We start from the raw sequence: 14,491 nt of genomic DNA, 5'->3' as shown, positions 1-14,491 counted from the left end.
CACTGTCATTCACTGCTCAACAACGTGCTAACAGGGTCTCTTGGTCCAACATTAAATCCTTACTCTGACTCAGGGGAGGATATCATTGAAGCCTCGATTTGATATCTCGTTAATGCTCACTTCTCTCACTGAACAAGAGAAAGTTTGAGGGTGAATTGTTTCTTGAAAACTGTGTCATTATTCATATGTGTTAGTTACAATGAACAAAACAGGAGAAGCGCATCCACCAACTTTTTATTCATTTAAATTTTTGCAATAGATTTTGTGTTTTTTTCTAAAGTATTTTACATAAAGCTACAAAATTACTTTATTTTAAAATGTTTTTATTCATTTAACTTAATATTAGAGTACCCTCCAGTTCAAATAAGCATTTTATAATCCTAATAAATTGTACGTAATGTCATTTGACAGGCAGTTGTTGACTCCGTGCAGCCGATACACAAACGAGTTACTTCAAAATATAAAGTTCTGAATATAATGGCATGCTAACCATTTTGATGCCTCGTACCTTGGCTTGAATTTCTCTAACTTCTTTTATTTATTTATTTATTTATTTATATATTTATTCATTTATTTCATTTCATTTTTTGATAGCCTTGATATCCAAGATTTTGATGTGCAGCTTTTGTTTAGTCAGGAATCTGTAGTAATCGCAGTATACGCTTTTTAAAAAATGAACACAATCAAGTCTGTGGGTTCTGGGGGGGGGTGGCGGGTGGGTCTCCATCCTTTTCGCTCAAAAATATCAAAAACAAAAAAATCGAAATATGGTTTATTTGTTATTAATGTTTATTGAGCTCTCACAAAAGTAACAGTGCGATGTGGCTGAGCCTAGCTACAGATTGTTTATAATTGATGCAAACAGGTACAAACATGGCTTCCTGGTTTGGCAAATTCAGAAATGTTCTGTCCTCTACCAAAGAAATAGTTCGGGTGCTTTTTGGCCTCTTTTATTATACCTATTAGGGTCATACAAAGATCTTAAAAAGCCTTACATTTGCAGTCATCGTCCCCCTCATCTCAGCATTTGCTCATCCCCGAGGTGTCTGCCAATCAGCAGGATAAACTCACTGGTGTTCAGTCTGGTGTTACTTTATGTCATAAAGCAGCTCATTCTGCTTCAAAGCACAGAGTCTTAATCTGCTGTTCTGTAATGGATTTTTTCATGCCACAGTTCAGCAAAGATGGAGAGACACTTACTTAAGATCCTCCAACACCACACTCTACTACCTGTGAGCCAACGAGTAGACAGGATCCAAGAGAATCCAGGCTTTTAGGGGGGGCAGAGAGCCAGTTCCACAGCAGCTGTGAAGTCAGATTCGAGCATAATTGCACCTCATTGAGAGACTGTCTTCAGGGAGCAGGTTTTGGCCCCTTATTAGCTCAGTGTTTGGCTGTGTGTGGAGGATTGTATGTGCGTATGGACATGTTTTTTGCATGTGTTTAGATGATTGCAGTACGTGTTCATGTGTCCTCATGTCAGTGGGTGGTCTGGGTCTGTCATCAGCTTGGTTAGCTATATGCCAGTGTAAGTGTGACAGTCCCCACTTCATTAAGGGCAGAGTCCGTCACATACATCACTAGTAGGCCTGTTAGTCTGTCCTAGTTAGTCAGTGTGTGTTCACGCCTCTAAGAGACAGATTCCTGTACAGCTCATCATAGCAGAGTCCGCTAATATAGATTCAATCGTATACGTGTGAATCATGTGTTTGTCACATGGTGGAACCAAATCTCCATCAGTGCTTCATGTGTCATATCACATGCATGAAAAGCAGATGCTTCAGTACAAAGTCTTTGCAGCTACATGGGGGGTTTGCTTCAGTATGGGTGGCCCCAGTAGGAATAACCTGCTGCACAGAGTGGCATGACGCTCTATTGTTTTACCTACTGCATTTATTTGTAAATCTGTAATCAATTTTTTTCGTCTTTGTATGAATCCATAAAGAAGAATCAGCAGCTTGGTAGCAGCCAGTGGTGATCTGAGTAAACAGAATAAATGTTGAGTGTAATTGACTCTCCATCAGAGATTTTTTTTTCTGCGCTCTAACCATCGTGTGTTTAGATATCTGGTCTCAAAGTTTGTTTTGATTTCAGCTACCCTAAAGGAACCACAGTGGCCATACAGTGACTGGGAACATGTTTTACCCCTGTTATTTTAGATAAATCATTTTCATGTGCACAAAAAAGTCAGCTCCAAACAACTAAGTGTCTTGTCTTTCTGTATGGCAACCACAATGCTCCTTGTATTTACAATCCATTCCCTGCCTAAACCGCCTCTTACCACACAGTTATATCTCCCTCTCCTTTGTCCCTCCAACTCAATCCATCCCTCATCCGACCCAGCATCAAAAACACACACACTTCAAGCCACAAGTGTAAATGCACCTTAACAAACATACCTGTGAAACACACACATCCCCTCTGGGACAGATCCAATCGTGAGTGTTCACTGGTCAACAGCTCGTCTTTCCTTCCTGTAATTACACATAGTTGTGGGCTCTAATGGATAAGGTAGAGAGCAGAGCTGCGGTCTGCGACACAAGAGACAACTCTTAACCAGAGCTGTTGTGTCCTGCTCTCTGGGTAGCCACATTAGAAAGCCGAGGGTAACAATCAGAAGTCTCTTCCAGTTCCCCCTCAGGAACTACTCTGTATGAAAAGCTTCCTGTCAACACCTTGTTCCTCTCTTTCTTCCCCTGGATTCATAAGCAATAGACTCTGTGTTCCTTTTATACCACAATGAGCTCTATTAATAAACTGCTACCCTGGGGTGAGGCGACTGGCCCTAGCCAAGTGGAACTGGATGCTTCCCAGAGAAAAAACTGAAGCTTTAGTGTTTCTATCTTTTTTTTTGTTGTCTCATTGCAAAGCCATAATTGACCCACGTCTGAGGCTGGAGTGTCCAATAGGATTGCTTCCTGCTGTTTCGTTTTTCTGTGATCTCTGTGGATTAGTGTGTAAGACATGAGGAAGACAAATCAAGAACAATAGGCAGATTCATGTGTCTTCAAGGTTTCAGACTAACAGCAGAGATATCTGGAGGTTGATTAATTTGTTCTAAGCAGAACAATGAGAGGATTCTGCTGCTCTTAAGATATTTTATAAATGTTTGAAATTTCCTGGTATATGAAAGCTTCCTATGTTGCCAGATTTGCCTCCAAATGTGGAGAAATGGTTCAATACCATGTGCCGTCATGGCCCTTTCATTTCAAACAATCACTTCACAAGCCAGACACACAGGAGAGGATCATCAAGGGAAGTGAAATCAGGGCGCTGTTGGCCTAGCGGTCTAAGCGTGCGCCCCATATACAGAGGCTATAGCCCTCGTCGCAGATGCGGCAGGTTCGATTCCAGCCTTGACCATTTGCTGCATGTCCTCCCCTCACTCTCTACTCCCCACATTCCCTGACTCTTTTCAGCTGTCCTGTCCATTAAAGTCGAAAATGCCAAAAAACATAACTTTAAAAAAAAAAGAGAAGTGAAATCCGCTGTTACAGCACCGGCTTTGCAAGAAGACCTGCTAAGATCAACAAGCACCGCATTCAATCTTTATTTATATTGCGCCAAATCACAACAAATGTTCTCCTCAGACTCTTTCCAAACAGAGCAGGTCTAGACTGTACTCTATGTTCTATTATTAACAAAGACCCAACATCAAGACAGGATAAGATCCAGTCCCATCTTACAGACAGGACTCAGTCTGATCTCATCTTAATCCACCATGAGCAGAGCACTTTGCAGCATTTAGCAAGTAGCAAGGACAAACTTGTTGTTAGACACACATCTTCTCTATGACTCTATCTTCATTGACTCTTTGTTTCTGTGACATCTTTCAGGGAGGATGAAGACGCTTCCCACTGTGCTGTACCGATCTCAACCAACCTGATCAAACAGATTATGAACAAGACTGGAAATGAGGAAAACCTGGACCACATCCTGGCTGATTTCTACGGTCCGAAGACCTCCAACGAGCCACCGTGGCCCTACGTCGTCAAAGACTCTGAAAGGTACTCTACTCCTTATCGTCAGTAAACTTGTTTGAACCTTTTTATCTCTTACTCACATGACTGTGTCGATCCTCCTTGATCTTGAGGAGCCTGTCTTTACTTAAAAGCACCTGAGTGAGAATCCAACAACGGTTTGAGAAACAATAACACACAATAGAAGCTGTGCGCCAGATTCACATCATGAGTGTGAAGTCATTGTTCCTCATGATTCCTTTGTAATAAGTAAACATGCATAATTCTTTTCTATCTGTATTACAGCCCTTCTGGGGCGAGCATTAAATCTAACTGTTTGGATTTTATAACATAACTTTCATTGAGGCCCACCAGTGTTTTTTTTCTAATAGTCAGGCTCATACGGCATCCCTCTTCAAAGCACAGAGTTGTGCAAGAGAGCCCTTTAATGAGGGAGGCTTCTCTTTATTGCATGCTCTTTGTTCACATAATAAAACAGTCAATTGTGAAAACAATTCAGAGCAATGCTTCAGACACAAGCTGGGGATCTTGCCGCTTTCCCCACAGACCGGAGATTTAGGCTGTCACTTTGTCACAGTCACAGTCTCTCACACAAGTCACAGAGCCTTCCACATCTGTGCAGGGTGCACGCTGCGTGTGTGCTGTATATACTGTGCGTCTGTGTGCACATTTGTGTATATGTGAGCCATGCATTTGTCCATATATACCACTGAGCAGCACACACATGTGCATCTGTCCAGAAACTTCACTCTGGGAATCATCTTTTGTCACAAAGTAATCACATCTTGATAGCCGCAGTAAAAGCTGAAGCCACATGCTCTCCGACAGGCTCCGACTTACAAAGAGTCCCGGTGGATCTGCTGGACATGTGAGCCACATGTCTGCCTGTGGTTGCCGGGGTTTCTCTGCTCTCTCTGCATACGCAACACACACACACACACGCACACGCACACACACACACACACACACACTCACACACACACACACACACACACACACACACACACAGATTGTTGCCCAGCACATGTATACACACAATCATAACATCGTGTTACAAACACACATTACCATACACATCACTCACCTTTAGATGTCACACACACCGTGTCTCGGTAGAAGGCTGCTTATTGTTTGGTGTCAGGTTTCCCTGCTCCCAGTGAGAAAGAAGCTCAGGACCAGAGCACATGTCCCATCACAGAGATCAGCGTTACGTCTGAAGCCCAACAGTCTGCTACTTCATGTCTGGGAGCTTATTAGATTCATCTCCGAGGATTAATAGTACTGATTTCCAACCCAAAGCACACCCATTACTCGAAAACTAAAAGAAAGACAGAGTTCACTTCATACATGTTTTTTTGAGCGGCCCTTGAAGTGACACAGTTTGCTGTTTGGAGAGAGATGTCAGCCTCCCTGCTGTAGCACACCTACAAACCATCTGAAATGCAACATAGGGAGTAAACAAGGAAGTTGAAACCTTTGACTTCAGATGTTGCAGGTTTTAGAAAAGCTGCCAAGTGCATTTCTTTCAGTTTCCTTTCTTTGAGCTGAATGAACCCTGCACTTTGCCACCATCTCTTACGGGTCAGGGCCCAATAAAAACACTAGGGCTGAACGATTAACTCTAAAAAACACCAATAACTAAAACTATTAACGTAGTTTCTATCCTGCTTGTCCCAGAAGAGCTGATGCAGCCATGGTGTGTGGAGGGGTACTGAGTCGTCTTTGAAGTCTTTGAACTTCACAGTGTTTCTCAGAGAACTGTTTGTTTGGCTCTCTTATGTCACTCAGCTCTTTTTGGTCCTCATAAGACAATGATTACCGTGAACTGACTGCTGTGTCAGTGGACTGGTGGAAAAATGGTTGTGTTTCTTTTTGTCTTTGTCCCTGCAGCATCTGTATGTTCCTAGTAGCCTTGGCAACTGCTCTGTGTATCTGTTTGTATTGGATGGCTTGTTTGCAGACCTTTTCTTTCGATGTACGTCTATGTTTAGCCTCCAGTGACTTTGGGTTTTAATTGTCTGCCTAGTTTAACATTTTACTTACATAAGACTCATTGTAATGCCTGTTTAAGGCTGCAGACTGCTTTAGATTTGCCTGTGTGAAACATGTCCATGACCAAAATACATCTTGCACATCATACAACAGAAATATGTTTCCGGATTATAAAAAGTATGCATGGCGAAGAGTTTACAATCCGTGTACCCATTGCATTGCTGCAGTGTAATGAAATACAAGCAAGACATGGCTTGAATAGTGTTGTGCGAGGCATGAATTATTCATGTTTTATTTCTAGAAATTCTCCTTCTCCTTGAAAACACAGAGTAGCAAAATATAGTTTAAAAAGTTGTCATGCTCTGGTTGAGCGCAGTCGGTAAAGCAGGTACCTCATGCACAGAGGCTACAGTCCTCGCCGCAGAGGTTGCAGGCTTGATTCCCAGTCCCTGGCATGTTCTTTGCATGTTATTCCCCCTCCTCTCTCTCTCCACCTACCATGTGTCTCAAGCTGTCCTTTTTAAATAAAGGTAAAAAGTAAAAAAAATAGTCTTAAAATTAAATAAAATCAGATACTTAAACAATGTCTATAGTTGTAAGTAAGTATACATACAAGTACCTGTACACATATACACCTAGAAGGTAAAACCTATGTCTAATCAGTGTCTATGTTGTCTGTATATTTACCTATTGATCTCTGTGTTACAATCTAACTCCTCTCCTCAGATGCTTGTACACGGTCTCAGCAGATGTGTGTCTAACATGAGTCTGGTCCTGCTGGAAGTTTCTGCCTGTAAAGGAAGTTTGTCCTTGCCACTGTAACTGCTAAATGCTGCAAAGGTCTCTGCTCATGGTGGATTAAGATGAGATTAGACTGAGTCCTGTCTGTAAGATGGGACTGGATCTTATCCTGTCTTGATGTTGGGTCTTTGTTAAAAATAGAACATAGAGTACGGTCTAGACCTGCTCTGTTTGGAAAGAGTCTTCAGATAACATTTGTTGTGATTTGGCGCTTTATAAATAAGATTGATTGATTGATGTAATACTCTGTCTCCTCCCAACAGGTCAGTCCTGGAGACCCTCGCCCAATGGGAAAGTCCCATGCAAGTCAAGTTATCCTGTTGGAAGTCCGGCCTGAACACTCTACTGGTAGAACTGCTGCCGTGGTCCCTCCTGGCCAACCACTCCCAGTGGGATTTGTGGCCTCTTTGAGGGGGAGACCATCGTCCTACAAATACCAGCTGGCAAAGTCATCGTACCACCGAACTTCAAGGTAGAGTGCAGCATACGTGACTCTAAAGAGACAAGTTTTTTAAAGGAGAGCTGTAGAGGACCAACTATCCTGACTTTTAGGACCAAGCTCAAGAAACATGGATCCTACCTTCACTTTAGACTTGTCCAGTAAATGTCTGTATCTTTCAAACTCCTTCAGATGGTTAAGGTTTAGGACGAAGGTTTTTGCAGCTTACATGAACAGATATGACTCTAAAAAATGAAATGAAAGAACTGTGTAAAAACCTTTGAAACGAAAAGTATTGTTTCTAAAGCACCCTGTTTATTGTGCATGGTTTATGATACATGCATCTACTCATATTCTCCTCTCAAAGCCAACAGTAATTGATGTTACTCATCAGTTTCAGGACTGTTGAAGGAACATGGACTCTGTCTGGAGCAGCTGACTGTTTCCAAAATGCAATCTAACACAGCCAATTTTATTTGCACATCTTTATGATTTCATCGTTCTGAACTGATCATGTTCTTCCTGTTTATCATTCTGACTTCATCCTTTCATTGTTCCGTCTTTTTCCCACCGTCAAGGAGGCCTTCCAGATCGGTATCTACTGGGCCCACACGAACACCGTCCACAAGTCTACAGCACTGAAACTGGTCCACGACATGACGTCTCCTCGATGGAAGGAGGGACTAGGTTCAGAGGTGGTCACTCTGGATGAGGAGGGATACGTCGAGGCTGACATCACATTGGGAGCCTTCCCTGGCAAACAGATGGTGAGGAAAATGAAACTTTTTACAACATTCAGTAACTGTTCTTATTTCCTTCAACCTTTATCAAGCGTCTTACATGTTTTCTAGCTGACGACTCAGCGTCTGCTTTCCTCTCTGCAGCTGTGTCAGTTCTGTGTGTCATCTGTGGTGAGACATGGCATCCAGATTCTGCAGATAGAAGACAAAACTATTCTTGTCAACAACACTCCATACATGATTCAGTACAGGCCTCTGATGACTGACCACGCTCTGGGAACTGATGACCAGGTATAAAAGCTCTCACACACGCTCCTCTCTTCCTCTCTCTAACAAATGTGTGTGCTGTGAAAGGTGATACAGAACAACACCTGCCCAGTCTCAAGTGCTCATCGATTTTCTTGTCTCTTAAGTTCTGTATAAAACCTGAAACAGTGAAAATCCTGGGCCTGTAGCTTCCTCTCCTCAACGCTACTTCATAACGATGAGGTATGTGTGTGTGTGTGTGTGTGTGTGTGTGTGTGTGTGTGTGTGTGTGTGTGTATAGTGTGTGTGTGAGGAGAGTGTGTGTGTGTGGAGAGTGTGTGTGTGAGGTGAGTGTGTGTGTGTGTGTGTGTGTGTGTGTGTTGTTTGTGTGGGTGGGGGGACATACAGTACATGTGTATTGCTCTGCATCATGTCTGTCCTGTCCTGAAAGAGTTACTGAAGCTTCACACATACACTACATTCCCTCTGCACATTACTCACACACGCACACACACACACACACACACACGCACGCACGCACGCACGCACGCACACACACACACACACACACACACACACACACACACACACTCACATTGCTCAGTTTTCCATCAGATCATGTTGCACCCCCTCCCCTCCCCTCTTTGTCTCACCATGTGGCAATGGCACTTCATAAGGACATTAGACAAACACCCAGAATTGGATGCAGGTTTCCCTTCTCGCTTTCATCTGCTGCTCGTCCCCTAAGAGAGCAACAATGTAATGATGTCATTTAATAAGCCTTCAGATCCTCTTAAAGGAGGATGGCAGAGCTTGCCAGTTGCCTCTAATTGACTGAAAAACCTTTAAAAAAAGAGCTTAAAAGAAAACAAACAGTGGGTGATGGGCTCAACAATAACACAGACCACAAACAAGGCTAGGAATGCCTTTCTAGTTTGTCTATTCATCATGCTCAGTGCCTAATCCCTGTAGTCCTCAACGACTCTCTACATACTGGCTGTTAAAGCGGAGCAGCGGGGCTTCTCTGCTACCAATTTAGCACTAAGCTCAGTGGGAGAAAGAAGAGAGCACAATAACAATGTGGTTTCACCATAGATCCGTTGTGCAAATCACTCACTCTTCTTTCTTTTTCTTGCCTTTTTTCTTGTTTGCTTATTTCCCTCTCCTCTCCTGTCCTTCTTTCTCATCATGTCTTCTGTTCAGGCCTGTGAGATCCCAGAGACAGCCGCGTTCAGCATCCCTCCCTCTGAAGACTCATCTCCAGCCAAACCCTGCTCCGTGCCATATTGGGACCTTATCCAGACAAGTGTCCAGGGAAAGGTTGAGTTCCCTCTGCCACTCAGACACATGCTCTTCAGCTTGTTTCCCAGGCCTGATGTTGGAGTTGGATCTACAGCTTGGAGCCTCCCCGCCCCGATTCGACCAGACTTCCTGAGGCAGAGTTTGTCTGTTCCTGGGGAACCGAGCTCTTGGGGTGGCCTGAGCAGCAGGTGGGTGGTTTGCTGGCTGTGACAGTCCATTTGGAGCCGGGTACCGAGCCCGGCTGGCACGGGGTACAAAGCATGAAGATACTGTTGCTGCTCACAGCTTGTTAAACTCTGCTGATGAGGCAGAAAGAGAAATGCTCTCAACATTTCCACAGTCAGTCGTCCTGGTTTTCTGCTGCAATCGACTCCTCCAGCACATCTCATGTGTTTTCTTTCTTTCTCGTCCTCCTAAAACTATCATTTAATCACCAAAAACACAGGATGCCTAGTGTGTGCAGCACTCAGAGAAATGAGTACAACATTTTTTCTTTACTGAAGCATCCTTAAGTCATGGTGTTTGACTCGGCTTGACTCTAAATGTCTAAAAATATCCAATCCACTTTATTTTTATAGCACATTAAAAAAAAAACTAAAGTTTACCAAAGTGCTGCACAGTGATGTAAAATTAGCTAAAACACACAGAACATGAATAAATAGATAAAATAATCAAAATAAAACACATAACACACTTAGAAAAATATTTAAAGACCCATAAAAACACTTAATAAATAAATAACTGTGCATTCAACCAAATATTAAAAGAACCATAATATCCATCACACATAGTGATTTGTTGTCAACACCTGGCTTCAATTAGGACTCTGCCCTTGGATGCACCTCAGAGATTTGCAAACGGACACAGCAGTAATGAGACTGTTGACATGTTGGTGGGCGTGTGAGCTCTTATCTGTGTGTGGTTAGAAGGCGTTGGGATGGAAGCTGTCGTTGGACACGTAATTCATGGACTTGTTTTCTCATGTTTTTGCTTTTCAGAGGCATGATACTGACATATCAGGAGCACCTTGGGGTGACATACATCACCCTGAATGAGGACCCCTCTCCTCGGATGCTGATCCACAACAAGTGTCCCATCCCGCTGCTTCTAAAGGAAACTCTGAAAGGTGAGGAAGCGTGCATGATGATGAGAAATGAGCACTGACACAAACACTTTGTGTGTCAGTGCTATCAGTGATGGATGTGTGTAGGAATGCATGAATGTTGTGTTAAGACTTTCAGGTGGGTTGGAACTTGCACTGCATGAAAGCAATTTATTAGCAATTTATTTCCCCCCCTCTCGTATCATTTCTCTTGTCTTTTGCTATTAATACCTCTATCTGCTCTCCTTCCTCTCTCGTCTTATCTTCAACAGAAACTCCAAGGACCGAGGTGCACTGTTGTCCTCTGCCAGCTAACAGCTCCCTGCACCATGAGCTCTACCACCAATCTTCCAGTTTCCCTGAGTGCAGGCAGAAAGAGATGCTGCCCACGCTGCTGCTGAAAGCCACCTTAGACCACAGCTCCACTGAGTGGACTGACCCCATAGATATTAACAGCCCTGGCACTCAGGTAACAGCAGGCACAGGAATGTTTTCTGCACAGTGAAGGGGGTACTTTTTTTAAAGACTACCCTCAAGCACGTTTTCTCTGATCCTACTTCCTTAAGTATCACTAAAGTTCATGGAAAGACATCTTTTCATGGCTCTCACTCTATCTTCAATTTCAAATGAGGTGGAGTCATTGTTTCATCATGCTTTAAAAAACAGGAAAATAGTTCCATCACAGGCCTTAAGTCCTCTTTTTCTCATCAATGGACGAATAAAAGTCAGATTTTAATATCCCAACATCAAGAAAGGATAAGATCCAGTCCCATCTTACAGACAGGACTCAGTCTGATCTCATCTTAATCCACCATGAGCAGAGACCTTTGCAGCATTTAGCAAGTTACAGTGGCAAGGACAAACTTCCTTTAACAGGCAGAAACCTCCAGCAGGACCAGACTCATGTTAGACACACATCTGCTGAGACCGAGTTGGAGAGAGGGATAGAGGGAGATCAAGAGAGAGAGAGAGAGATGATAGTGGTGAGACGCATAGTAGTATTTGTATGTTTACTTTTAGAAGATAAAATGTTAAACTGCTTTTCTCTAAATCTTCAGTGACATACACAAAAATCTCAAGTTATGCAAGACTTCAAAGTAACTTAATACTTTCAAGGACATATTTATAAAAAAGATTTGGTAATAATTAAATATGCCTGTACCTCCCTCTTCTGTAGCAGCTTTAGGTCAGCTTTGGTTCAGTAGTTTTTTTTAGTGTAAGGTAGCTCTCCAGCTCGTGTTGTTGTTTTTGTCCGTGTAATAAAAGCTGTTAGCGAGCCCTGTGTGTGTAATGTTTGGTGTTGTGTCTAGCCAGCTGCAGGTTGAGGTTGAGGCTGAGTATCTCCTGTTACTGTGAGGTCTGAGTCTGACCTCTGTGGTCAGGGTGAAAGGTCAAAGGTCGGACTTGTTATGACTGCTGAGTGAAGCCTTCAGCAGGGTTCTGCTTCCTTTCGTCACATGAGGGACTGATCATTTGAACCTGAGTGCTGCAGGTCAGACGTATGGATGCTCTGAAACACGCAGACACAAGGAAAAGTGTCAAAGGCACCTCGCTGAGCGATGAATTAGATTTAGGGGTTATGTTCCCTCCTCACAGTTTATTCAAGGTGAAAATAAGCATATGCAACACTCTCCATCCACAGAGAGTATCAGTGTGTAATATATCTCACTACTGTTTTTTGTTTTTGCTGCAGGTTGTGTTTCTGCCTGGCTTCGGCTGCCTCTACATAGATGTGGAGTATGAGAAAGGCACTCTGATTCTCTCTTTGGCACCAGAGGGCAGCGTGGACGCTGTAATCAACCAGCACAGCAGGTATGTCTGCACAGGCAGGGGTTTGGAGATGTTGTTTTAGTCTCCCTAAGAAATCACTCGTCAGTTCTAATCTTATACACAAGGTAACAGCGCTTGTGCCTTTTGTGTGTGTTCTCCAAATTGCTTTCATGTCATAAAACAGGAACAAAGATCAACGTAACAGGCATTATTTTTACCACAGGAGGGCAATAAAATATACTGTAATATGTTTTATGTATTTTCATAGTAACTGGAAACATTCTGTTTGTTAATATACTAGAAGGGAAAGTAGTGACATTTGTGCACAAGAATGAGTTAAACTGTAGACTGTACAGTACAGGGATCTGAATGATAATAATAATAATAATAATAATAATAATAAAGACAGTATTAATAAAAGTCATAATCATAACAGTAGTCATAGTAATAATAGCAATAGTAGTAATAATAAAGAAATACTACTATTACTACTACTACTACTAAAAATAATAATAATAATAATAATAATAACAATAATAAAGAAAAAATAATACTAATAATAAAAACAATATTAATAAAAGTCATAATCATAACAGTAGTCATAGTAATAATAGCAATAGTAGTAATAATAAAGAAATAATAATAATAATAATAATAATAATAATAGAAATAATAATAAAATAGTAAGAATGATACAATGGTAGTAGTTATAATCAAAAATCATAATAGTAATAATAACAATGATAATATTAATAATAATAATAATAATAATAATAATAATAAATATAAAATAATAATAAAATAATAATGATAATAATAGAATTAAGAAGAAGAAGAAAATGAATAATTATAATAGTTATTATAATAATTATAATAAAAATAGACATAAAAATAATTAAAACAGCAGTAATAATGATAATAGTATTAGTAATCATGATAATAATAGCAATAATGATAATGATAATGATATAAATAATTATAATACTATTATAATAATATTAATTATTATTATTATACAACATATACATATAAATAAATAGTATTATTATTATTGTTATAATAATGATAATAATAATGATGATAATGATAACTTTTATCTATGTAGCACCTTTAAAAACACACTTGTTTGACAAACAAAGCATGGCAAGATTCAGGAGGATGACAAAATAAACCTTTCAAAGACAGTAAGAATTGTAGAAAATTATAAACATGAAAAAAAAAAAAAATACAATGCAAAGTTCAACAAGAATAAATGCAATTAAAAACAGAACAAAGTGGTGAAATAGTAGAGCAATGAATCATTGTTATAGAGGTTTGGAAAAGCATTAAAGGGGAATGAAAAGGTTTTAAGAAAAAAAAATACATCAAACCAGAGAAAATAGAAAGAACATTAGAATTATTAATATAAAAGGAAATAATAAAATAAATAAATTCACATTTATTTATATATTAAAATTAGGGGAGTACAAATGATTCATCAAACCTGAGTTGTGAAGATATATTATTTAAAGATGGAGATACTTAGATACTAAACCATCATTTAAAGTAAATCAAAGCGATGTGAATACTTGAACTCCTCATCCATCAGTGAAACCATTTCACTCTGACTCAAAATATCCCATATTGACATTATTAATTCTTAATAACTGTTATGTTTTAGGTCTACAGACGTGTCCTTCAGAGTCCTCCTGAGTGAAGCCAGTGTTGTGTTAAGCGATGACATCACCAGCTCCTCTGGTTCAGTGGAGCTGCTGAGGCTGACATTGGCCAAGCTGCTCCTCAGCCTGGCTCCAGCTCCCTCCTCCCTGCTCTCACAGCTGGCAGTCGACCCTGTCGTGGCGTCATCACCAATCTCCTGCCTGACGCCTGACGGCTCTCTGATCGAGGTCTATTGTTCCAGTCTGCAAGTGGACAACCAGCTGTACAACCGAGCCAGTTTTCACTTCCCAGTGTTGCTGTGCCAGGATCAGAGAGGGGGGACCGAGCCTGGAGGACCCTGGAGCGCTGATGCTAACCCTACCAGGTCTCCTGAAGCCCTGGAGGAGTTCAAACACTCCTGTTTCTTGCAGCTGAGGATGGCTCTGGCTGGAGACAGATACACTGTGGAGGAGGTTGGTAT

At 41.2% G+C, this 14,491-nt stretch overlaps 1 protein-coding gene across 1 annotated transcript in view; it reads left to right on the top strand.

Moving 5' to 3' along the window:
• LOC117822768 (vacuolar protein sorting-associated protein 13B-like) overlaps positions 1–14,491 on the top strand; it is a 288,297-nt gene that overhangs the window by 263,816 nt on the left and 9,990 nt on the right. The window contains 10 exon segments of the mRNA XM_034697674.1: positions 3,837–4,007; positions 7,037–7,175; positions 7,177–7,245; positions 7,791–7,979; positions 8,097–8,243; positions 9,402–9,688; positions 10,499–10,626; positions 10,875–11,071; positions 12,296–12,414; positions 14,033–14,483. Coding sequence (XP_034553565.1) covers positions 3,837–4,007; positions 7,037–7,175; positions 7,177–7,245; positions 7,791–7,979; positions 8,097–8,243; positions 9,402–9,688; positions 10,499–10,626; positions 10,875–11,071; positions 12,296–12,414; positions 14,033–14,483 — 1,897 coding nt within the window.

Source organism: Notolabrus celidotus, chromosome 12, assembly GCF_009762535.1.
Source record: "Notolabrus celidotus isolate fNotCel1 chromosome 12, fNotCel1.pri, whole genome shotgun sequence".
Classification (NCBI taxonomy): Eukaryota; Metazoa; Chordata; class Actinopteri; order Labriformes; family Labridae; genus Notolabrus; species Notolabrus celidotus.
This window is presented reverse-complemented; position numbering and strand designations above follow the sequence as displayed.